The sequence below is a fragment of the Syngnathus leptorhynchus genome, chromosome 13, assembly GCF_054491065.1.
Source record: "Syngnathus leptorhynchus isolate UIUO chromosome 13, UIUO_Slep, whole genome shotgun sequence".
Classification (NCBI taxonomy): domain Eukaryota; kingdom Metazoa; phylum Chordata; class Actinopteri; order Syngnathiformes; family Syngnathidae; genus Syngnathus; species Syngnathus leptorhynchus.
The window spans coordinates 10,121,700-10,144,672 of NC_141207.1; the positions used below are offsets into that span (position 1 = coordinate 10,121,700).

Here is a 22,973-nt window from a genome sequence, read left to right on the forward strand (position 1 = left end):
CATGGCTCACAGTTTTATTATGATTAAATAGTAATTCTAGATTATTGCTACTATGAAAGAATACATTTCATCATTTTCTTCCTCACTGCCATGTTTCTTTCCAACCAAATTCAGCATCAATATTTTGCCAAGCGTGTAACCTGAGGGGAAATGGAAAGTAGACTTTACCCATCTGTCACACTTTGTGGCTGGCATGTCATTAGCACACTATCCTTTGTCAATCGAACGTTGACGGTGCAAATGCCGTTTGTTCTTTGTCAATTCGATCCTCAGTGGTTGGCTCCTTTGTTTGAATTGAATTGACACGATGTTATCTGATGTCATCTTTTCTGTCACGTGCTGGAAGTGATCTCGTGTGTGTTTAATAGATTTTCATTCCAAATCAAGTTGCAAGTGCTCATTGGGTGAAGTATTACGCACGCAAACTCAGCAGTAATAACGGCAACCAATCGTGATGTGGCATCAATGATGACAAGCTTGTGGAACAGATGTTGGGATGATGGGGATTTGAGTGGAACACTTGCACGCCATGGAGAATAGGGAAAAGGAGAGTGGGTGGACATGCATTACACGACAATCTCGGTCGTCTTCTCCAAGCGAGCCTTTTAAGTTAAGCCACGAAGCAGCAGATGCACAATCCTATTCAACGCACTGGAAACGTGCAAGAACATCCCAAGACGACCCACACGTTTGAAATCGTTTATACGCAAACTATATCACGACTATAAACCGGAATGAATTGACAAATGCAGAGTGGACTTTCCATCCCTCCATTTACCAAAACCGCTTATCTTCACCGAGCATATATATGAAGCACACTGTGGATTAGTCAAAGCACTAAAGGTTCGAATGGGGGGGGGGGGGGGGCGGCATTAAAGAGATGTAGCACTTAGTATAGTAGAATGGGCCAAGAGAAAAATAAGAAAAAGAGATCCTTTCTATTTTTAAGTTAGACAATTTTATATGTTGATTGTTTTTCTATTTTATGCGACACTAGAGCAAAGACAAAGTAAATATGAAGGTAAATGCCTCCAGATCTTTGCAGTTGCTGGCATAACAAAACTACTTGCAGGAAAGAGAAGGTCACGCTCCCAAAAATAGCATGAAAACAACATCGTCATGTTTACATATTCCACATGATAAGCATTCAAACATTGCTTGAGGACACAAAAGCCATGTTTTTGGGCTCAAGTCAAGTCGATTTGTATAGCCCTAAATCACAAGCAGTCTCAAAGGGCTTCATATAGACAAACAATTGACAATTATTCTCAAAGCATCCCCTGATCTTGAGCTCCCAAAAGGGCAAGGTTCACATTTGCTATAAAATAACCTACCGATTGCAACATCATTAGCATTTTTGCTCTCCGAAGGCCGTCTGGAATTTGAGTCAAACGATTATTAACAACGATTGGACCCGTATACTTGGAAGGTGGACTTTGGCTACTGCTTCCACATTTTCAGTGTCACGAAGTTCGTCTTCTTTGGCACTTCATAACATTTCTGCACACATTCCAAGGTTAACTTCATCATGTAAGTAAGGATTTCATTTGGGCATCTAAATTGAAATCACTTTTACTAGGCCACAAATTACTGTTCAAAACAAAACTCTTCGCAGCCATGGAAAAATATACGGAAAAGTATTAGAGAGGTTTTGCAAACTCTGCATGTTAGATGATGCAGGACAGCACTTTTGTTTGTTATTTTTGATCTTCTGTTTTGGCTGCTTGCTCATGCAGAACAGAAGCTCTTGATGCTGGAACCTTTTTTCAATTTGGGAGTATTGCCGCACCGAGCGACTAAATCCCACAGGCACGTACGTGCGTGGCCTATATGACATATTTAAGGTGACATCATAAAAGGACAAAACATATAAGGATAGTCAAAGAATCAGGCCGTATAACAGGATAAACACAATCCAATTGTTTGCTACGCATGGACACCATAGACAAAGGAAATTATTAACCTCGCCATTGCAATACTTCTGTCGGGAACTCTATGTTCTCTTTCTCAAAGCGAAATCCTCGAGCAATGTGTGATGAATTGAAGAGTGTTTCTGCATTGAAGAAAGCGCAGCATTGTTATTTGGATTTTCTTATGAATAATTCAGCTCTGCAGATGGCGTGCTGTAAACATCTTCAGTGACAAATTGCGGTTATTCCTCCCCACAAAATTTCCATGTGACCATCGATGACATTACCTTATTTATATCGTAGCATTTTTCCACACCTCGGGATTACATTACAGAAGCAAGCGGGTTGCATAACAAAGAAAAGACAAATAAGAGTTGATCTCTGATTAAAATTACAGAGAGAGCCAGGATGACTTCTGTTTTGGAAACGAGAGCGTCCAAGGCAAGGATCGAGACGACGAGGCGAGAGGAACGATGACTGGTTGTCTAAAACAAATTTTCCAAAGATGGAGAATGTTGAAAATAACTTCTATTGGTGAATTGATCTAAATCTTCTGGCTCGAGCAGTCAATTGATTAGCGGAGCACCTCAATTTGACATCGTGAGTTTGCATTTATGTCCATCTAACTTGAATACGGATCCCATTTTGCAGTGTGGCACCTTGAAGTCAAACTGGAACCTCTGTGAGGCTGACCATTTATTTCCATTTCCACCAAATATGATTTGCGCGCGTATGTGTGTGCGTATATTTATTATTTGTACAATGATTCATTTCCAGCAGCAGTATAACAGGAAAGGGCCACTTTAAAAATAAGAGATGACAAATGTACTCAAGTATGAAGAGGCTTCTCTGTTTTTACATTGGACATATAAGTTCTTTTATAAATCTTGTGGCTTTCTCGTGACTCTTGAAAGACAACAAAGTTGGGAAAATGCTGACGTTTGAAAAGAAGCTACAGTAAAATTAGTTATGATTGTAACGAGTTATTACTGTTAAACTACTCAGACATGAAAATAAATATTTCCTCAGAGAAACCATCCGCAGTGGGTGTACTGCCACATTTTTGTTCTGTGGTGGTGGGCGCCGCCATGATTTTCCACACTGCAAAATAGCTTACCACCTACACAATGTTTGACAATGATGTCATTATAATATTCTCTGCAAGAGAAGAAGAATTTAGTCATTCACTGGTTACAATAAGACATAATGTTATGAGAAAAAATTCTTTTTATGGTGGAGCTAGAGACTGCCTCAGAGAAAAACAATATTGGTCAGATTTTTTTTTATATTGATCTAAAAAAATATCAGTTCAATACTACAAGGGAAAAAAGTATTGTTGTCCCAAGCAAAAATAAGACACATTGGAGGGCAGCACAGGTCAGTCAATCATGAGGTCAACTTAATCAATTTGGCAGCCTATCGAAGAATTGATTGCCACATTCACGTGGAACACATTCAGGTTCTTTTTCATGTGGTTCATCTCTTTGCTGAATAGTGGGGAAGCTCCAATTGGTTATTCAAGTGAAATAAAGAGTCAGGCACACCTATCTGTTTACCTTAATGAGAGGAACCTTTTCAGAACATCTTTCATGTTTAATACATATCCAATATTCTATTTGCTTCCAAGCGTATACACACAGACGGCAGTACTAGCCACGTGTTACTGCTGGGCCCAGATACCTGAAATATTCATAGCTTCCTTGTAGGAGCAGATTTTTGCAGCCTCACTGAACAAATCTTTGGAGAAGCGGTGGGTGGAGGGCAGATCAGGCGCGCTGCCAGAGTCTACAACAACACATAGCAAAATACAAAGTTGCAAAGCGGAGGGCAAATGCACACAAAAGAGCGAGCATATGACACGCACTTTGGATTTAGGACCATTTCAAATTGACAACATCGAGAAGCACGTCACACTGCACTTTTTGGCCAATCTTGTTTTAGGATGGAGTTATTCTTATCGTTATTTTACGCATAGACTACACATCAACGAAAGTTTGCAACTAGACCAACTCATCTTTGCATAAGAATTCATTTGTATGAAAGTGATTTGTTAATTTCAATCTTATTAGTGATGCATGAACTAAGACTGTTTAGCCAGGGTAATAGGATGTTCCTTCACAATGACGTTTATGTACTTGTGTGCAGCTTTGGGCGTTCCTTCAAACATCAGCCTCAAGGTTGCTGCAGTGGTAGTAGTAGTATTTGACAAAGAGAAACTAATTTCACTACAGTAGATTAAAAAGGCAAGTGTGCTTATTAGTGAATAATAGAACTGCACTTTGGCATAAATTGGATTTTTGAAAAAAACATTTTTATAGTAGGTAGCGAAAAATGACAACTACCTTTGAAAGCAACATTTGTTATGCGTCTGTACTACGTCTCAGATAAGTGAAAGTTTGTTTTGACATAATATCTCGTTGAATACGTGCAATACGTGGAACGTTACCTCAGTCTTGACAAGAGAACACGTGTTTCCATCTGCTTGGCGTTGCAAGATTACCTGGCTGTAATTCCAATCTTTGTCATCCATTGTAAATTGCATCACTTAGCATCTGGGTGGGGGGCGTGCAGAATAAACACGCCTCTTTGTTACGTCACTTACTGCGTGTTTCCTACGTACTAGACAGGAGGGAGCGCGAGCGCTTTGCTGGCAGTCAGTCAGTCAGTCATCGAGCGTGAGTGGACCAACACTGGACGAGTCACCTCTGCAAAACCACAAAAGGAAGCAACACCCAGCCCAGTCCAGCCCAGCAAGCAGCCGAACAAGCAGCTCCTCGAACCAGCCGTCTCGCCTTGTCTCCTTTCTTCAAGCACAACCGACCAACTCTTTCATTCTCATTAAATATGTCTAATATCGTCTGCTGTCAAACACCTCAGGTAAGACAAAATATTTTTTTTTTACTACTGAGACGCCATCGTAGTTAAATTTAGATTTTTTTAAATTTTATTTGAATGCGTCATGAAGATGTATCCACGCTTTAACGGATGGAAATGGCTGTCTTCTATTATCTGCTGCTGGAAATGGCCGCACCCCCCCCCCCCCCATCACCCGCCGCCCCCGACAATATCGCGCACTAAATAAAGGTTCATTTGTCCTTTCTCACCATTGGGAATTTTCTGGTGCCGCACATGGACAAAGGGTGCAATGATGCGCCGTTGTCCGCCTGCCTGCCCGCCTGTCTGTCTGCCTGCCTCTAAATTGAAGCCTGTTAGCTAGCGCGTGAGTCTCGTGGTTGCCATCCCAGCTCAGCAGGTTGTAGCCACCGGAAAGCTAGCAAGGACTGCTAACCATCGTTCTTCGCGCGTCACGTATCAACGGTGTCGTGTTGCGTCTGGATTTGGCGCCCGAACCGCTCCCCGGTGGCGGCCGGGATGGATGTATGTCGCGCGCGGCACAGGGCCAAGCGTCAGCGTGTTACATACCGCCATCAAGATTAGTGGGGAGGAGGGAGGCGCAAGGACATTTGTGGCTAAAACATGTCCTGCTTCGACACCGTGACTGGCCTCCCTCCGGATAGTAAAAAAAATGGCATCATTTACGACTTGTTGGCTGAATATTGACGTAGGACCAACAAGACAATCGATCGCCTACTAAATGGAATTGTATTGAGGTCTAATGCGCCGAGCGAGGGTTGTCGAGTGGCGACTTCCTTTCGTGCCAAATCCGTCCTGCTGCGCTAGTAATCCGTTACGGAAACCGGTGGCCAAAAAGAGCTCCCTAATTGGTGTAATTCTCTTAACAACCTACCTAATTAATTACTAAGAGGGGACGGACGTTTCTATCTCTTTTTTTATTATTTTTTTTACCTCAGGTGAATGCTATAAATAGAACCTATAATTAATATTAACGGTTGTAATTGCAATCAACTTATGGGGAAAAAATACCATTTAAGAAAAATGAGCTACTCCTACACTTGATTGAAGCCTTCGTCTAAAATGCCATTACATTTGCTATAGGGAAATCGATGCAGTACATTTCCATAGGAGCTGTGCGACACCTCTTGCAGTAGACTATCATCGCCACAAGAGGGCGCTCTAACGTGTTGAGCTTTTCAATGTCAGACGTGCACGAACTACTCTGCTCAACCGGTCACATGGAAAGATTGAATTTTTGCTCTCTGGGCTCTACCCCCCTCTTCTTTCCTATGCTCCCTTGAGCATAATCGTCACTACTGCAACAAATAAAAGCTCAATTCATTGCATAATTGCACAATGTAGATGTATTTCTGTATCCAGTGGTAATGTGATACAATGCTGACAACCCCATGGAGCTGTGGGCGGGGCTTTTTCTGGCAGAGTACGTATAGGGGGCCTACTTACTGGGTGGAGGGAGGCACGAGGGTAGTAAGTCAGCAGAGCAGACAAAGTGCAGCTTAAGACCATTCACTGGGACTTGCATAATCAGGCAAAAGTAGGTCAGTGTTCCCACCATCAACGCAAACTGGGAGAACTCGAGCTTCTAGCGCCAGTGCTGCTCTGCTCCGCTCCTGCTCTGCTCCTGCTCTGCTCGTGCTTTAGTGGATTCTAGAAGGAATGCAGCGTGTTACTGTGCCGTGATAAATGGTTTTCATCTCTTGACACTTTTTTTTTTTTTTTTTAATTCTTATTCCTCAAACTTTTGCCAAACCCAAAGCAATTTCCTTTTCCTCCCTTCACTCTTCTTCTGGAAACCGGTGTTCTAATATTCATGTCTGAGTACACTTTGTCCTTTTTAGGCCTTTTTTTTTGGGATGTTGTATGTTTTAGTCTCATTGCACCGTGTGGTTTTGCTTCATTTCAATCTTTGGTCATCTACATAATTGCATAATAAAGACGCTTTAAAAAGAAATGTTTTCACAACTTCTGCATTTGTATTTTTATGTATGTATACATTCTCAATTCCCTACACATAAAATTCTTTTTTTTTTTTTTTTTAGCAGCGTTGTGCTCAGGGTGAAAAGGCCATTTGAACTACTCTTAACTTTTAGTACATTGCCCACATACAAAAGCATCGAATGTCGAGCACTGAGAGGCAATTTGCGAAAGCGCGTTTTCTATTTCAGACTGAGCCAGCTGCTCTTGTCTATCTTCGCTTGGGTTCAAAATGTGGACTTGATTGATGATATCAAAAATTCAGCCTTTATTCATTGATCTTTTATTTTTTATTTTTTTTCTGTCCCTCCAGGTTATGATGTACGACAAACACAGAATAAGTACAGCTCTATAGCCAACGGGTTCACGAGGACTTGATTACAGTCGCTTCAAGCCTGCTAGTTTGCTGCCTCTCTCCCTTCTGCTGCCTGCCACCTGTGTCGTCCACTAGCATTTCTTCTCACAACTTTCCCATCCCACTCTTTGGGTGAAGAAGACTGGAGTTTCCCCAGTTGCCTGTTTGACTACCTTCAGCTCACGTTCGACTCTTGGAGTGGGGTTTCCCCGGATTTGACTTATTCTTCATTAGGTAAGATTGATGTCCTATATTTAGGTGCTAACAATGAGCTTGAAAATAACACTTGTGCTGTGTGGTTAATTGTTTTTAAACCGCTAGTAACACTTTTCAACAGGCAGACAAACCAAATTGCGCTAAAATGATTCCAAACGGTTACCTGATCTTTGAGGACGAGAGTTTCCTGGATTCCACTGTGGCCAAAATGAATGCCCTGAGAAAGAGCGGGCAGTTCTGCGATGTTAGACTGCAGGTACGACCTAAATTCAAACACACATGTGCAAGTGCATCAGAAAGAAACACACATTCTGCAGCAAAGCTTTGATGGGCCAAGAAAATGGAGAATTATTTATTTTTTTGGACAGGTATGTGGCCATGAGTTGATGGCCCATCGTGCTGTGCTGGCTTGTTGCAGTCCATACCTCTTTGAAATCTTCAACAGTGACGTTGAACCTCATGGAGTGTCTCATGTCACTTTTGAGGACTTGGACCCAGAGGCTGTGGAGATCCTGCTTAACTATGCCTACACTGCCCAGTAAGTACTTTTTATTGAGCGATGTTCTCCCATGAGAATAGGACTGTAGGATTGTTGAGCAAACTTTGTTTTCTTGTAACCCAGGCTTAAGGCAGATAAGGAGCTGGTCAAGGACGTCTACTCTGCTGCCAAAAGGTTCAAGATGGAACGAGTCAAGCAGGTCTGTTTTCCATCAAATAATGCTTGGTGGAACCATACAAAATGATGTAATTCCACGTTTTTTTTTTTTTGTTGTTTTTTTTTTTAGATTTGCGGCGACTACCTGCTGTCTAAAATGGATTCCCAGAACGCCATTTCTTTTCGGAACTTTGCCAGCTCAATGGGAGATGCCAGAGTTTTGGCCAAAGTGGATGCCTACATCCAAGACCATCTACTGGAGGTGTCTGAACAGGATGACTTTCTCAAACTTCCCCGCCTCAAGGTGAAACATGTGACTACACGTGCACGACGAATGTCCACTATGGGCTCGTCCTAGACTTGGCTGGTCAAATCTAGTTACAAAATGACTGACCTTCTTGTCCATTAAGTACACTACTAGCCAGCAGCTGAGTCTTACCTAAACTAACACTGGATAAGATTAGTATTTACTGGCTACCGTTTTGACTTTTAACAGGATTACGTGTCAGTTGTATTTTCTAAGCGAGTAGATTTGGGCCAAGTGACTTGAAATGTTGCACTGAAGACAGGTCACACATTTTTAAATAGCATGATGAATTGTCAAGTGAACCTTTTAATGCAAGCTTACCCATAGGTTACGTAAGCTGTACGCCGAATATATATATATATATATATATATATATATATATATATATATACACATACATACATACATATAATAGCGACACTACACAACAAAAGTATCTGGCAACAAAAGCCACTTATTGTTTCTGTACTATCAGGGAGCGATGATGCGACACGCTCACGTTGCCAGGTGGCAGTTTGCCGCGCCTTGAGTTGAAAAAAAATGCAGAACCTGCTTTGCAGCGACGTCAGATTAGATGACTTGCCCAATAGAAGACAGACGGGGTGATCTCATATTAGAGTTCCAGCAAACATTCCTGCTCGACTCCTAAATATGTGAAAGCGCGCCGTTGGCCGTGCCGTTTGAAAAGGCCTTTGGAATCTTTGTAAATATGCCTACTGTTAATTAGTCTGCCGGCGCGTGAACTAAACTCTTCCGTTTGTCCACAGTTAGAAGTAATGCTAGAAGACAACCTGACTCTGCCCAGCAACGGCAAGCTTTACGCCAAGGTACTAAACTGGGTGCAGCGTAGCCTTTGGGAGAACGGAGAGCAACTGGAACAACTCATGGAGGAGGTCAGTAGGCAGTGTGTGTATGTGTGTGCCCTTTGAACTCAATTGTCATCCTTCCCCTTTGATTCCTCCTGTTTTTGACATTAAGAAGGCATGAAGGGGGCTCAAATAGAGCTAGCATGCTGTTGTCATGCTGCTATGTCAGGATTGTTCTTTTCCCTCTTGATTTGTTGAGGTTTTGCAGTAAGAAACTGTATTCCTGAACCATGCCACAAATTAGAGGTGAGACCAAAAGAGCCCCTATTTGCTCTTGGTTATTTTTCTTTTCTTTTGTTTGCTTTGTTTTGTTTTCACTCTTCTCCTTTGGGTTGTGGTTGATTTTCACCATCTAAGCATTACAGTGCTCTTCTGCTGTGAAACGCAGAGAAAAAGGTTTGACCCTTGATTCATCTGTTTACTGCCACTTGACTATCTGAACAGGTGCGATGCTTTTTTTGTGTTCCAGAACTAACAGGCACTCCTCCCCGTTGATTTATCTCTCCTGTAGGGTTATTTGCAGCAGCAAGGGACCAGACTGAGGAGCCGGGGACTGAGCCGCCAGGGTAATGAGTCAGAGAATGGAGAGGGGGAAGCGCTACTGCCTCTTAGCAGCCTCTCTTTGCAGCCAAGCAACACCGCTACCATCATGCAATTCTCACTACGGAGGAACCAATAGATTACTTTCACTACTGCCAAAATGCAAGCTAATACAGGCCGTCCGTCCGTCCATCCATTTGGCTACTGAACCTTATTGACTTTTACTGATATATTTTTCCACCTCCCCCTCACTACTTTTTCCCCCCACAAAAACACTTTTTTTTTTTTGCTAGATGTCCTTACTCACGTGGCAACAACAGAAAACACGCAGACCTCGACATTTTTTTGTAACTGATAACGCCGCTCGGCGATTAGGCCACAAATGTTTTGCCGCCTCACGTGTTTGACTCCGTCACAATGAGCAGCTTCTTCAGCCGGGGGGAAGCAGCAGCCTGGAAAATGCGGGGACAAATACAGCCCCCCCCCCGCTATTCTTCGTCCTTCACAGAAGATCTCGCTGACCGGAGCGCATCGTTCTTCACCCGATCCCTTTTTTTTGTTTTTAGATGCATTTTAGGAAGAGTACTCTTGCCAGGCTCTTGGCATCTTCTTGAGCACAAACGTTGACGTCTATGTGCCGTGGATTCAGTTTGTCTTTTAAGGAAACTCCTCATCCCAAGAAGCTCCGTTTCAAGGACTTGTCCCTCCCTCTCCGCTTTCCTCCTCTTATCCCCATTATGCCGGGGGGGTATACCGCGTTACCATGGAGACAGCCACATGGGTGTGTTGTTCCTGTTTGTCTTCCAGGTGCAAATGCTGTACTACTCATCTGACCACAAGCTGGTGGATGGAGGGCTGGTGATTGATGGGCATACTGAGGTGTTTGGTGGCGAGGAGGACCACCTTCAGTTTGTGCAGGTATTCAAGAAGCGTGCCCGGCCGGCTTGACCGCGATGATTTCTCGACCACGTTTTGATCTGCAGAAGGCTAGAAGGATTTCGCACATAAGTCGCCGGTTGTGGGCAGGTTGTCAGTTTGAGTTAAGGTTCATCTCTGAATTGACTTAGTCTGTGTCAGAATTTAGGTCAGGTGTGAGATTATACGGGTCCACCACATTAAAGCAACTCCACCAAGAGAAGGCAGGCTTAAGTCCGATTAGCCGGCATCGCTTGCGTGCGCGTGGAGCGAGCAGGCATGGCTTCTGTAGCTGCGCTATGCTCTTGCAGAAGAAGCCGGTCAGAGAGAGCACCCAGAGACCGATGAGCGCCAGTTCCTCGGGAAGCCTTTCACCCTCCAACCAAGCAGCAAATGCCCCCAAACAAACCACCGTGACAGAGTGGAAGTATATCGCCTCTGAGAAGACAACAAGTAAGCCCATTTGGAAGAGTTTGGCGTGTACGCCGTCCTGTCCTTGTCTGTAAGCACGCTTTTCCCTCCCCCGCAGCCAACATCTACTTGTGTCTGGCTGTGCTGGACGGGGTGTTGTGTGTGATCTTCTTGCACGGCCGCAGCAGCCCCCAGACGTCTCCCTCTGCCACCCCCTGCCTGTTGAAGAGCCTCAGCTTTGAGGCCCAACCCGAGGAGCTGGAGGAGCACCAACTACCTCCCATGAGTTACGCCCGCGCTGGACTGGGCACAGCCGCCATCAACTCCAGGCTTATCGCAGCGGGTTGGTACTCAAATGATCCCGAGGCTCCTACTTTTTCTGTTGATTGACTGTCTTTTTGAATCTGTGCAGGGGGCTACAACAGGGAGGAATGTCTGAGGACTGTAGAGTGTTACGACCCTAAAGAGGACCGCTGGACCTTCATTGCGCCCATGCGAACTCCAAGGGCTCGTTTCCAAATGGCTGCGCTAATGGTACGCCGCCGCCGGTTGTCTCCATGCCGCTCGGGCTTCGCCGATGGGGAGAGTCGGGGTACCTGTGCCTTCCAGATCAATCATCTCCATATGTACCCGACAGGGACAGCTCTACGTTATCGGAGGTTCAAACGGACATTCTGACGAGTTGAGCTGCGGGGAGATGTACGATCCAGTTGCCGATGAGTGGGCTCAGGTGCCCGAGCTCAGGACCAATCGCTGCAATGCGGGTAGGCGTGGCCTACATGGATTCATTAGTGGCCACGGATGGCCTGGACTACCGGCTGGCTCACAAATAAATGCTCTGTCTGCAGGTGTCTGTTCCTTGAACAACAAACTCTACGTTGTGGGAGGGTCAGACCCCTGTGGGCAGAAAGGACTGAAGAACTGTGATGCCTTTGACCCAGTCACCAAAACTTGGGCTAGTTGCGCTCCCCTCAACATGAGTAAGTGTTATTTTACCCTCCGCTCCAGATCCGAGCTCAAATCACGGGTTGCTTGGTTTTCAGGACGCCACCAGGCTGCGGTGTGCGAGTTGGACGGTTTCATGTACGTGATTGGAGGTGCCGAGTCCTGGAACTGTCTGAACACGGTGGAACGCTACAACCCTCTGAACAACACCTGGGGCCTGATAGCACCCATGAATGTGGCCCGCAGGGGGGCCGGCGTGGCCGTCTGCGATGGTAAGCTCAAGTTGCTAATACCACCTTTCTAAATGTAACTCATTAACACGAGTTATTACCCCAGGCAAACTGTTTGTCGTGGGCGGCTTCGACGGCTCCCACGCGCTCCGCTGCGTGGAGGTCTACGACCCGGCGCGGAACGAGTGGAGGATGCTGGGCAGCATGACTACGTCCCGCAGCAATCCGGGCGTGGTCATGCTGGGCGATATCATCTACGCCGTGGGCGGCTTTGACGGCAACGACTTCCTCAACACAATGGAGGTGTACAATCCAGAGGCGGATGAGTGGAGCGACTGCATCAAGGCCCTCTTTCCATTCCCCGAGTGACACAGCGCTGCACCCTAAACCAAACTAACAGGCTTAGTGACATAATCGTGTTTCGTGATATCCTATATATATATATATATATATATATATCTCTATATATGTGTGTGTGTGCGTGCGTGTGTGCGTGTGTATGCGTGTGTGCGAGCTGAGTGAGGATTTTTGACGAAGGGGTCTTCAGTGAAGATCGGCTTATATTAGGCGGGGCAGGGCTTGTTGCCCAAAGCAACACAAAGGAAGCCTTTTCATATTGCGTACATTGTTCTACGTGCTGTACATATTGTTAGTCTGTCTGTCATATGCCAACATTTAATACATAGTGCTTTTCTTTTTCCTCTTTAGACTTGAAACGTGAGGCTTTTCACAACTACTGCTTACGATAAAAGTACACGTTACTCCTACTTTGGTGGACGACAAACGAAGCCTTATGATTTAATACCTATCACGGATTCCCCCTCATTTTAAACAATTTGGTTTGTGTTTGGAATCTTAAATAATGGCCTTTTTATATTTTTATACACAGATTTCTCAAAAAATTGATAGCAGACAGCTTAAGTCTTCAACCAGTGCCAGTTTTGATTTTTTTTTTTTTTTTGTCTGCAGCTTCTAACTTAGTTTTTGTGATTGTGGATGCCGTTCATGAAAAATGTCTGCTTTGGCATTTGTCAAACAATGACAGTTTTTTTTTTCTGGAAGGAGTGTTATGAAGACAGTTCTCACATTTATAATATTTCTTAATAAATCAATTCAATTTGATTTGTGTCCTAATTCATTTAGCTTTAGTTCAAGTGGGAATCATGAAATGGAGTTAGATGCCAGACTTGATCACTAACTGAACAAGACTGCGAGCCTTGACCAACATTGTGGCTTACTGTATATTTAGCACCTCACGTCATCCACAGCTAAGGTCAAGTCTGATCTTTGATTGCCACCAACTTCTCAAGACAACCACAGATGTGCTTCCTGCTTGGATGTCTTAGTTGACCTCAACAGAATGACAGACCAGACGGCAGATGCGTGACCTCAGGATTACATGCGTAACAGGATGTCACTACCAAATCGACCTCAATTCTCAAGCTGTCAGATATACAAGCACGTATGCTTGCTAGCTATTTCCCCATGCGCTCGTATGCACGCTTCTGATTTTATGACACCTTCCAAATAACGCACAACCCCAATTTTGCATAAAATCGAGGTTCATCTGTATTTAAAAGAACAAAAGCACATTCATAGTTCAAAAATACAAAACTTTTTTTTCGACCACATCACTGAAAAAATCCAATGTAATTGATTTCATTTTATGTACATTTGCTAAATTAACAAGGACAACAAAACCTGTAGCAGACTGCTTGCTAGACACGCGAGAACTCACTTTGCATCCCTTTTTGAGCTCATTGCAAGCACTCCCACAATTGAGGATATCCTTAACATTGGTCAGTCAAACCCGAGTCGTGAGCTGGACTCACCGGTTGTGTGAAGGCTACATGTTTAGGTTGACGTGCTGAGCCGTGGTCTGAACACAGTGGTCCAGGGCTTCCTTTAACTCGGTCAGCTGGTTCACACCAATGCTCAGCTTCTCTCTGGGGGTACAAAAGAATTAAGAAGAAAGTTAGCCACAATCTCTTTTGCCACCCCCTGCACGAAGAAACAAACATTCACGTTCGGCCTGAACATAAGGTAAAATGTATTCCTGTGATGATTGTTCTAGCATCTGTCAAAATGTGTTGCTCCACCGAAAGTTAATGAAATCATCTCCGAATGCAAGTGCTCTCATTGTGTTCAAAGTTGGAAAAAACACTGAGCTGTGGCACGAAATGGGAAGTTACCCATGAAACAATTTGAGATTAGATATTCACGACCTCCTGCCTGCCATAAGACAAAAGAGCGGCAATAAAAGGTCACCTTGGCTGCACTACAGCGTTGGCAACGGCTGCTGAGCAGCAGACGCAGCCGGCCAGAGAACACGGTGTTTGTTTGTTTGCTTGCTTTCAAAGTACATCATTTCAGGGAAGAAGCATGTAAGCTTTAGGAAAATAGACCGATTTTGAGAGACCGCTTCTACAAGCATAAGAGTGAAAGAATTCTCAACACAAGCAAAATGTCACCGTCACAGTCACTGGACTTGATCAACAGTGCGAGCACACGCACACACAAAAAGAGCTGGAGTGCCTCGGAGCCTCTTGTGTTAAGTAACAGCCCAAACGTGACAGGTAACCGTAATGACTGAACATTGAGACACATGAGACACCGCAGAGATGACATAACACTCATTTAAGTATCCCCCCCACCGAGCATCTCCATGGCGACCATCTCTTAGTCAACACAAAGGACTGCTACCAACACCAAACACCACCATCAAATGTTCAGCATTATTATTTTCATTACTATTTCTTATTAGCCAACAACAATAATCCAAAAGAGCGATATAGTATTTTAAAAAAGCGACTTGATCTCATTAAGCAAGCCTTGTTTCATTCTATCCCCCTTTCTTTTGTGCATTCAATTTTGGAATGAGGCCGTAACACAGCAAAATGTGGAAAAAGTCAAGCACTGTGAAGACTTTCCACATGCAGCGCACATTCAAACTTGACTTGTGGGCAAATGCCTAAATAAACAGGAGGCCTCCAAAAAGATCAATCAGCTGATACGATGGGTGATATAACTGCAGCTACTCATTCATCTAATTTTGTTTGTGCCAAAGTGCAACACTTTGGTCATTGTTCATGAACCCCCTGCAAAGCTGCTTGTGGCTATGTGCTGTTTTGAGAAAATAAATAAATGGAACTTAAGACCTTGAGTAAACAAGAACATGGTTAACTCAAGCTTGGTTCAATGTGTTCTGTGAGTCTGGTTCTGCTTAAATTACTCGGATTGTTTTCTTTGCTCAAATGTTCCTCCTACCGTTGTGAAGGGTCATTTATGTTCAAATGCTTGCTCGCCTTGACGCTATTTTAGCCTGTCAACTATTCCGGGTCATTCAGAGAAAACAGTCTTGTTTCACTGTGCATCTGGATGAGGTGGGTCTTTTGCTTTAATTGCTGGGTAGAGTGCACGTTCATCACAGAACTCATCTCCTTCCTCAGTGATATGATATTTGTGTCCTACCTATAGTCTGTTTGTGAGAAACAAGAGAGTAGGTCCGTGTCCGCCAGTCGGGAATTAACATCAACCATCTGAAACAAAATGCACAAGTATTCAAACAAACTTTCAAATTCAAGCCAGACCAAATCTAGACAACTAATGTGACAAAAAAAATAGGCACTGACCTTATTGGATCTGATAGTACTGAGAAGCTCCTGCACTTCTCGCAAACCGGCAGAAGAGCACAGAACACTAAAACAATGAATGGAAATAAAAATATTAACATAAAGCAATGTCACAATCTTAATTTAGCATCATTTGCACAACCGCATGATCTCAGTCGGCCTGATTTTTCTTCTTGAAAAGATTCTAACTATGTCTAACAGGCTATCGATCGTCCTAATGGTGGAAAAATGTAAATAACTTATCCTGGTCTCATGTTTTTGATCACAAAAATGTAACAGAGCCTGAACATAACAATTCGAGAATCTGGATTGTGACAGTGAGGCAAGTATGCGCAAATACCTGCTAAAGGCTTGGAGCAGCTGCGAGACCATGGAGGATATTTGGCTCAGACAGACAACGGCGTCCTGTGGTGGAGCAGGACTTCCAACTGACAAGGCGCTCTGTCTGGTATGAGGGTCAAAGGCCAGAGCTTTGAACACTTCCATGCTGGGATGATGACAGAAAAATAGACAGACAGGCAGGCAGTCAGTTTCACATTTCAGATTTTTTTTTCTTGTTGATGCTGTTGCTTTCTGGATGATTTGCGGGAGTAAAAGTTAATAGCGTCGCCCTGCCCTGGCTGCCGGAAACTGTGAAAATGCAGCATAAGCTACACACACGTGGCACAGTACTATGTGGATCTTCAAGGTGAACAAGCAGAGCAGAACATTTTGACAAGACAGCACACATTTTTGTCAAGCCTCAAAGCTCCAGTGCTGGGCAAAGTTATGTGCTCAAGGGCCCCATTTCATCATTAAAACTGACAGATGGGACAGGTTACGTGAAGCGGTCGGAAAAAAGAACATGTTGGAAACAATGTCATCATACATTCTTTTAAACCTATTTAGTATTTCATGAAACAAACGTATCCAAACTCATTGATTTGACAATATTTTTCGTGTGTGAATTAAACACAAAACGTGGTCGCTGTCACTATGCTCACCTTATTTGACAGACTTTACACCAAATGTTCTCAAACATGGCCCAGATTTCATGGTGAGGGACACGAGAAGACAGTGGTTGTTTGGCTTCGTCATCCTCGTTCATTACAACATCACTGACGGCCGATTCGGGCTTGATGAGAGCATTTGAAGAGGAGAGCTTGTTTATTTGTACGATAACAACAACAATGCACCTAAAAATGAATGAATCAAGCAGACCTGAGGTTGTAGCTTCTGGACGATGTTGTTCATTGCAGTTAGTGCCCTGGGAACGAGGCTGACCCTTTTCCCAAATTCCTTGACAAACTCCTTTGCTTCTTGAACAGTCACCAAAGTAGAAGTGCGGTCCCTAGATTTACCTGCGAGAACAAAGAAACACACTTATGCCTTTTAAGGCCTTCTCATCCATATTTAAGGCAATAGTCATGACATCCTGTGGACATTGCGGGTCATAAGAAGAGAGTCAAGTTATGGCCAACAGCAATACATAAACAAGGAAACGCAAATGGACCATTTGCTTATTATTAGAATGGTGGAATCAATACTAAATATAGTCACCCAAATTATGCTTGAGATTCATGTTCAGTTTGACACTTCTGGAAAGGTATTTCATAATGCTAGGTATTGCAGTTCAAGTTTATGGTGTTGTAGAACTAACTGCAGTGCAACATAGCGCTGTGTTCCCAACATGACTTTATATAGCTAGAAGAGACAATCAACAGCAGGGATGGGCAATTTTTCCATCGGTGGCCACACAGCACCTCATCGGATGCCTCGTAAATATGCCATTTTAAATATGGACAAAATATGTGCAAAATACATGCTCCTAATATATGTCATTTTTCATCATACATTTCTCAAGGCACTATCCTAAGCCAACAACAAGGTGTTTGAAGCCAATGACAAAATAACAACATTTTATGATGCCCCTCTTGCGTAACATTTATCATTCAACCTATTGAAAGTAAAATATAATTGAGCTTTGTCATTTTCCACCACTCAGCCTTGACAGGCAAGCTCCATATGTTTTCCTTTTCTCTCGCAAGTGGACCAAGGACAATCGCAACAACATAATCGACCAGAAGGATGATTGGCTGTGCTAAAGTACACGTCCCCACCCACCCAGATGCACAGTTGGAAAGAAGGGGAGGCTGATTTTCTGCGCAATTGCTGTGTCATTACAGTAAAAGGACTGAGAGCCCGATGACGAGGCAGGCGCCCGCCGCAGAGTGACTCAGCAGTGCGCTGACACATATTAGAGAAGGTGACCTAATTCTGGGGGGTTCTGCTGCAGTGCAGAGCAGCCAACGTCATTCCCCAGTGGACCCAGGCTTTTCTTTTCAGCAGGCGATGGATGACTCAGTTACAACTTGTCAATCAGCTCTTTACAACTTGTATGCATTAGCATTTCAGTTTGGAAGATAATCATCATCATATTGGACACATATATTACATTACAAGTTCTACAATTTCCAGTTTGGCACCCTTGCATGTATGTTATTGATGGATCAATGAATACTTATTTTCGACCATCATTTACAAATAAATGGTCTAAAAATGTGAGTTCCAGTTTTTTTTCTCCACATCCTGTTTCTTACCTATTGAACAGACTTCTTACCTTGTTTAAAGAAGTTGATAAGATTTATAACTGTTTGCAGCAAAGGTCGTGGGACGATGAAGCCAAATACAGCTATCCAGTGCCTTTTCAAACAATGCAAAATGTCAAGAAGATCCCAGGGCGGCTTTATGTAGATGATCTATAGAAAAGTACACCAAATGCCATATTTGAATGCATGTGACACAGGCTCTTGCTAAACAACCAGCAGGTGCGATTAACTTGGAATTGAGATGACACTAAATCACTCATTCAAATATCTCAACATGTTCCATCAGAAGTTAAAATGTTCATACATCACATTCATACCTCTTGCCATAAGTCACCGTAAGAAGCTTTCATCTCCATCTCGAGCACATTGGACAGCACCTCCTGCAGGCAGCCCTTGAGCTCAGAGACACATCTTTCGATGTTCTTGTCCTCTTTGGGGCTTTTGCTATCTGGAATGAGATGCATGTGTCTACATGAGTGGAGGTACAGTCACGACAACAGAAGCTAAGCTTTTCTCATACATGTATGTACACGTTAACATGACAGAATATGAACATGGAATGTGCATGGGTGGTACAGTATGTGCTGTGGCCAAGTTATTTCTTGTTGTTCATGAGGGTTACTGTCTCACCTTCCTCTGGGAGACACAAAGACAGACGTTCTTGAGGAAGCGTTGGCGCTGGCGCAGGCGCTGGTGCACAACTGCTTCCCGGCATTAGCGGGGGCATTGGCGCGCCGATTTCAGGAAGCCTCTGAAGCTCATTGCTTTGTAGGTGTTGTGATCTCTCAACCTCTGCCTCCAAGTCGCTCTTGCTCAAGGCCTGAACTCCACTAAGGACAGCCTTGGTGCATAGATTTTTATCATTTCTAAAGTAGCAGGAGAAAATGAGAAGAAAAGATGACAGTCACATGCATGTGCATTATATGCAGTGGACACAGGGCTGCTGCAGATGCAGTGTTGCGAGGGGGAAACTCACGTGCACAGAATGAGAGCACAGTCTGGGTACAAACTCTGATACTGTAGGCAGCACTGCAGCACTTTGTCATCATTATTCTCAGCCATAAGACTATCTGAGTGTAAAGACAAAGACAGAATGAGACTTTCACCTTCAGAAAATAATTATTCCAGCACACAGAATTTGGCAAAGCACAATATGGAGGTTTACGTTTTTACTTATTATTGCCACATCGTGAGCAATATGATAATTGAATTAGCAGAGTAATTCTATCACCTAGTGGACATACTGTAGTACTGTACTCACTGTTACTTTCAGCAGCCTGCTGCATTGACTGCCCCCAAAGGTGTCTTTCTCGCCTTTTCAGACAGTTATAAATGTAGGAAATGGCGGGACAAGCCAGATGAGCCACCGAATCTTTCAGGCCTTTCCCCTTTTTGAGAGAATCCAGCTCCTGAAGCACCACCCAGGGGATTAGAACAATTGGCGAACCCAAAGCTACAAAAACATCAAATAAAGAGAAAGTGCATCAGACAGTATCAGATAATTACCTCAACAGTATAGCTTGTAATCATACATGTCCAACATTTAAATTGTGGTATAATTCAAAAATCGACATCACCGCCAAGGCCCCGATGTTGCATCTTCTTCACATAATCCAAATGACTGAGGAGAATATTGGTGTCCAAAACAAGGATTACATTTTGCTGAGCAGGATGTGTACCTGGGGGAAAAAAAAGGTGATATGAAAACAGTTTAGACATTTGGGTCAAATATTCCCATCCCCATGTCATAATATAGTGTCCAATTTGTCAAAACTAAAGTCACAAGACACTTTAGAGTTTGATGCAGTAAGTGCAAAACCCCTGGCAAATTTGATCAGACAGTGGTAAAACTCACAGAGAGTACTTGTCGCTCTCTCTTCTGGGGGGTCTATGTCCATACAGGTGAGCTCTCCATAGCTCCGCATTACATCCACCTCTAATCTCTTCTGAAAGCGGGCAAGGTGAAGCTCTTCTGCCACTTGCATCTAGAATGGACAACCAAAAACATGATTTGAACTTCACTTTCAGGCCTCATATGCATGCGCACTCACCTGCTGTGCCAAGACATCACTTGTAGTGGGAGGGACATATAACAGAGATGAACTCTTGTCTTTTTTTTCACAGCTCTGAGGATGTTTCAAGGTGTTTGTGGCTGCCTCAGAAACACCGTGTTCACTCACACATGTGGCTCTCCCGCTTGTAGTCGTAACATCATTCTTGTTGTCTTTTGTGTTCACCTCCACTAGCTCTGGTTCAACCTTCTTTGGAATCTTGAAACTGGAATGTAGAATTGTTGGTATTTTGGGCTGACCAATTGATGCCTTCGCGATTTTAAAGGACACTTTGGGCTTGGATGAATGAGAAAACTGTTCTTCGGATTTCCGTCGATCCAAGATGACTTTTTCTTTCACGGACAGTTCCGGACTTTTCTTTGAGGTCTCTCGGATTATCTCTGTTTGCTTGTCCCTTATCGAGTCCTTGACGTGAGGAAGGGTCTGGCTTTGTTCTTCGGTCTTGATAGTTTTGCTCTTCTTCTGGTTCTTGTGCAATTCTTTGCATTTACTCTTCAGCAAATCCTGGCACAGTTTTCGTTGCTCAGTTGAGACATAACTGGGACTCGTTTGCTTCTTTTTTAGTCTAGGTGGGCTCATGCAGTGAGACTTTTCATCTGAATTATATTTGGAGTCTTTTTTTTCTTTCCGATCATCTCTAGTTCGCTTTCTGATGTTCCGGTCTTTTGATGGACTCTTTTCCTTTATTTTACTAGCACTGGTGACCTCATCTTTGTTTGCAATTGGAGGCTTCGCTTTGTTGGCCACATCTGCCTGAGACACCCGCCTCTTGTCAGTTTTTTCTGTAGTATGAAGTTTGTATACAGCCTTTTTGATTTGGCGACTTTCTTCTTCAACATGAGAAGTACCTTGACTGTGTTTTATACATTGGCTTTAAGTGGAGGAAGAAATGCAACGACAAGGACAGAAATGATTAGAAAAACGTTCATCATTGGTTGCACTCCATTTTCATTAAAGATGCAAGAATAATATCTCACCTAGAACTTTGGTTTTTATGGTGCTTTCTCTTGGATGTGTCATCCTTTCGCTGATCTTTGGATCCCTAAAATAAAAGTAAAGAATCACATTTCAACACATTTGTTCTTGAATTTGAATCTTTACCAACAATTTGTTTGTAAAGGTCTTAATGGTTTATTATTTCATCCAGCCATTGTTCATCACTTTACAGTCAATTCATTAGTCTAAAATATAATTTATTAACAGCACAAACAAGATAATAAAAGATAGGTCTTACCTCGTCTTCCTTGGAAGACCTCTTGCGCTTTCTTTTTCTTGACGTTCCAGACATATTCTGCAGATGTATTAGAATCTTTAGGCACTATACGACGTCCAAAATGACAGTATTGAACTACAATTGTACCATCATGTAATAGAACTGTATGGTAAACGTAAATTGTAACATTTAGTTGACATGACTACCTGCGAATGGAATTGCTACTTTCCTTTCAACACACAATTTGACATTAGAATGTTAATCGTACTTTTAACTGTTTTGTTTGAAGATGGCTTTCCAAAGCATTTAAAAGATAACAATGTTCGCTTTTGTTATGCTAGCCATGACTGTTGAAACATTGCAGCCGAAAGGGCGGCATTGCCTTTTTTATTCATGTAAACTGTTGCTCTATATTAAACAATACAAATAAAATACGTGTTACTTGGTTAAAATGTGAAACTGTGTGAAATTCCTCAGAAGTGTCGTGACATACCAAAACAGCTGCCTTGTCTTCTTCTCCCGCGGCTTACGTTAATGTTTTGTTTTGTTTTAATCCCCGGTACATTACTGCCTCTATCGGTTGTTGTGGCGAGGTACAGGTGGAACACCAAATTGCACTGAGTTACTGACGGTATTGATTAAAATCCTTTGGCTTGAAACATTGGAGAGGAAGCGGACAAAGCGAGGGCGGAGGCAGCTGAAGGTCAGTGGGAGAAAAAAGCCCGTTTGAGTTCGTCTTGACCTTTTCTTATTATTAATATTATTATTAATATTATTATTATTATTATTATTATTATTATTATTATTATTATTATTATTATGTCTAAGACACTTGTGTTAAGCAAATCACACTTGCATTTGACTGATTGCTTTCCACATGGGTGAAATGTCCTTTAAAAATGGCTCCCTTGCAATGATTCCTACGTGCCACAAAGTGGCACTGTAACTCCACTGAGATTTGCTCCCACGTCTCCAATTTTCTAACCTGGCAAAAGCCATCTTGAGGCAAAGTTACTAATTTCCACCAGAATATAATAACCCGACATTAGCAGACCGCATTCTTCTTTTGAAACAAATCCTGAAAAGCATTTCTATGAAGACTTTGAAAGTGACATAGTGATTTCTGATGTTTTGCATATTAGCTGTCTTGTTCCAGCTGGTGAGGATAAACTTAAATGGTCTTGGACTGGAATACAAATACTTAAAAGCCCTTGAGACAATTACATGTTAAATGCTTATTTAATTCAATCAGTGGCATGTTTAAAAA

The 22,973-nt window shown here is 43.0% G+C and overlaps 2 protein-coding genes across 7 annotated transcripts; one reads left to right on the plus strand and one right to left on the minus strand.

Moving 5' to 3' along the window:
• Positions 1-1,896: 1,896 nt before the first annotated feature.
• swt1 (SWT1 RNA endoribonuclease homolog) lies at positions 1,897-22,306 on the minus strand. Of its 6 annotated transcripts, XM_085927422.1 has the most exons (20): positions 22,200-22,306; positions 21,728-21,784; positions 21,471-21,535; positions 20,473-21,364; positions 20,277-20,406; positions 19,999-20,100; positions 19,683-19,874; positions 19,398-19,491; positions 19,052-19,287; positions 18,739-18,869; positions 18,433-18,571; positions 17,034-17,173; positions 16,817-16,947; positions 16,174-16,320; positions 15,834-15,900; positions 15,673-15,740; positions 14,034-14,147; positions 7,496-7,595; positions 5,015-6,434; positions 1,897-3,695 (listed from the first exon to the last, which is right to left on the minus strand). In XM_085927422.1, the coding sequence occupies exons 2-17, from the start codon at positions 21,779-21,781 to the stop codon at positions 14,048-14,050; spliced, it is 2,688 nt and encodes an 895-aa protein (XP_085783548.1). In that variant the 5' UTR covers positions 21,782-21,784; positions 22,200-22,306; the 3' UTR covers positions 1,897-3,695; positions 5,015-6,434; positions 7,496-7,595; positions 14,034-14,047. The 6 variants fall into 6 exon arrangements, with proteins under 6 accessions (XP_085783548.1, XP_085783549.1, XP_085783547.1 ...); XM_085927423.1 differs by lacking the exon at positions 5,015-6,434; XM_085927421.1 differs by lacking the exon at positions 1,897-3,695 and having other exon boundaries at positions 4,557-6,434.
• ivns1abpa (influenza virus NS1A binding protein a) lies at positions 4,534-13,144 on the plus strand. The gene is made up of 15 exons (XM_085927427.1): positions 4,534-4,787; positions 7,075-7,350; positions 7,454-7,588; positions 7,701-7,870; positions 7,955-8,030; positions 8,118-8,291; positions 9,062-9,187; positions 10,508-10,618; positions 10,927-11,068; positions 11,145-11,369; positions 11,439-11,560; positions 11,664-11,790; positions 11,875-12,006; positions 12,070-12,243; positions 12,308-13,144. The coding sequence occupies exons 3-15, from the start codon at positions 7,478-7,480 to the stop codon at positions 12,568-12,570; spliced, it is 1,953 nt and encodes a 650-aa protein (XP_085783553.1). The 5' UTR covers positions 4,534-4,787; positions 7,075-7,350; positions 7,454-7,477; the 3' UTR covers positions 12,571-13,144.
• Positions 22,307-22,973: the final 667 nt, after the last annotated feature.

Bases quoted from the DNA above. Each gene is read 5' to 3' on its own strand.
- ivns1abpa (XM_085927427.1), top strand. From the start codon at position 7,478: ATGATTCCAAACGGTTACCTGATCTTTGAGGACGAGAGTTTCCTGGAT. The intron at 8,031-8,117 runs GTCTGTTTTCCA...TTTTTTTTTTAG, and splicing joins AGATGGAACGAGTCAAGCAG to ATTTGCGGCGACTACCTGCT. The intron at 9,188-10,507 runs GTCAGTAGGCAG...TTTGTCTTCCAG, and splicing joins TGGAACAACTCATGGAGGAG to GTGCAAATGCTGTACTACTC.
- swt1 (XM_085927423.1), bottom strand. From the start codon at position 21,781: ATGTCTGGAACGTCAAGAAAAAGAAAGCGCAAGAGGTCTTCCAAGGAA. The intron at 15,901-16,173 runs GTATTTGCGCAT...TCATTGTTTTAG, and splicing joins CTGCTCCAAGCCTTTAGCAG to TGTTCTGTGCTCTTCTGCCG. The intron at 15,741-15,833 runs GTCAGTGCCTAT...ATTTTGTTTCAG, and splicing joins GTACTATCAGATCCAATAAG to ATGGTTGATGTTAATTCCCG.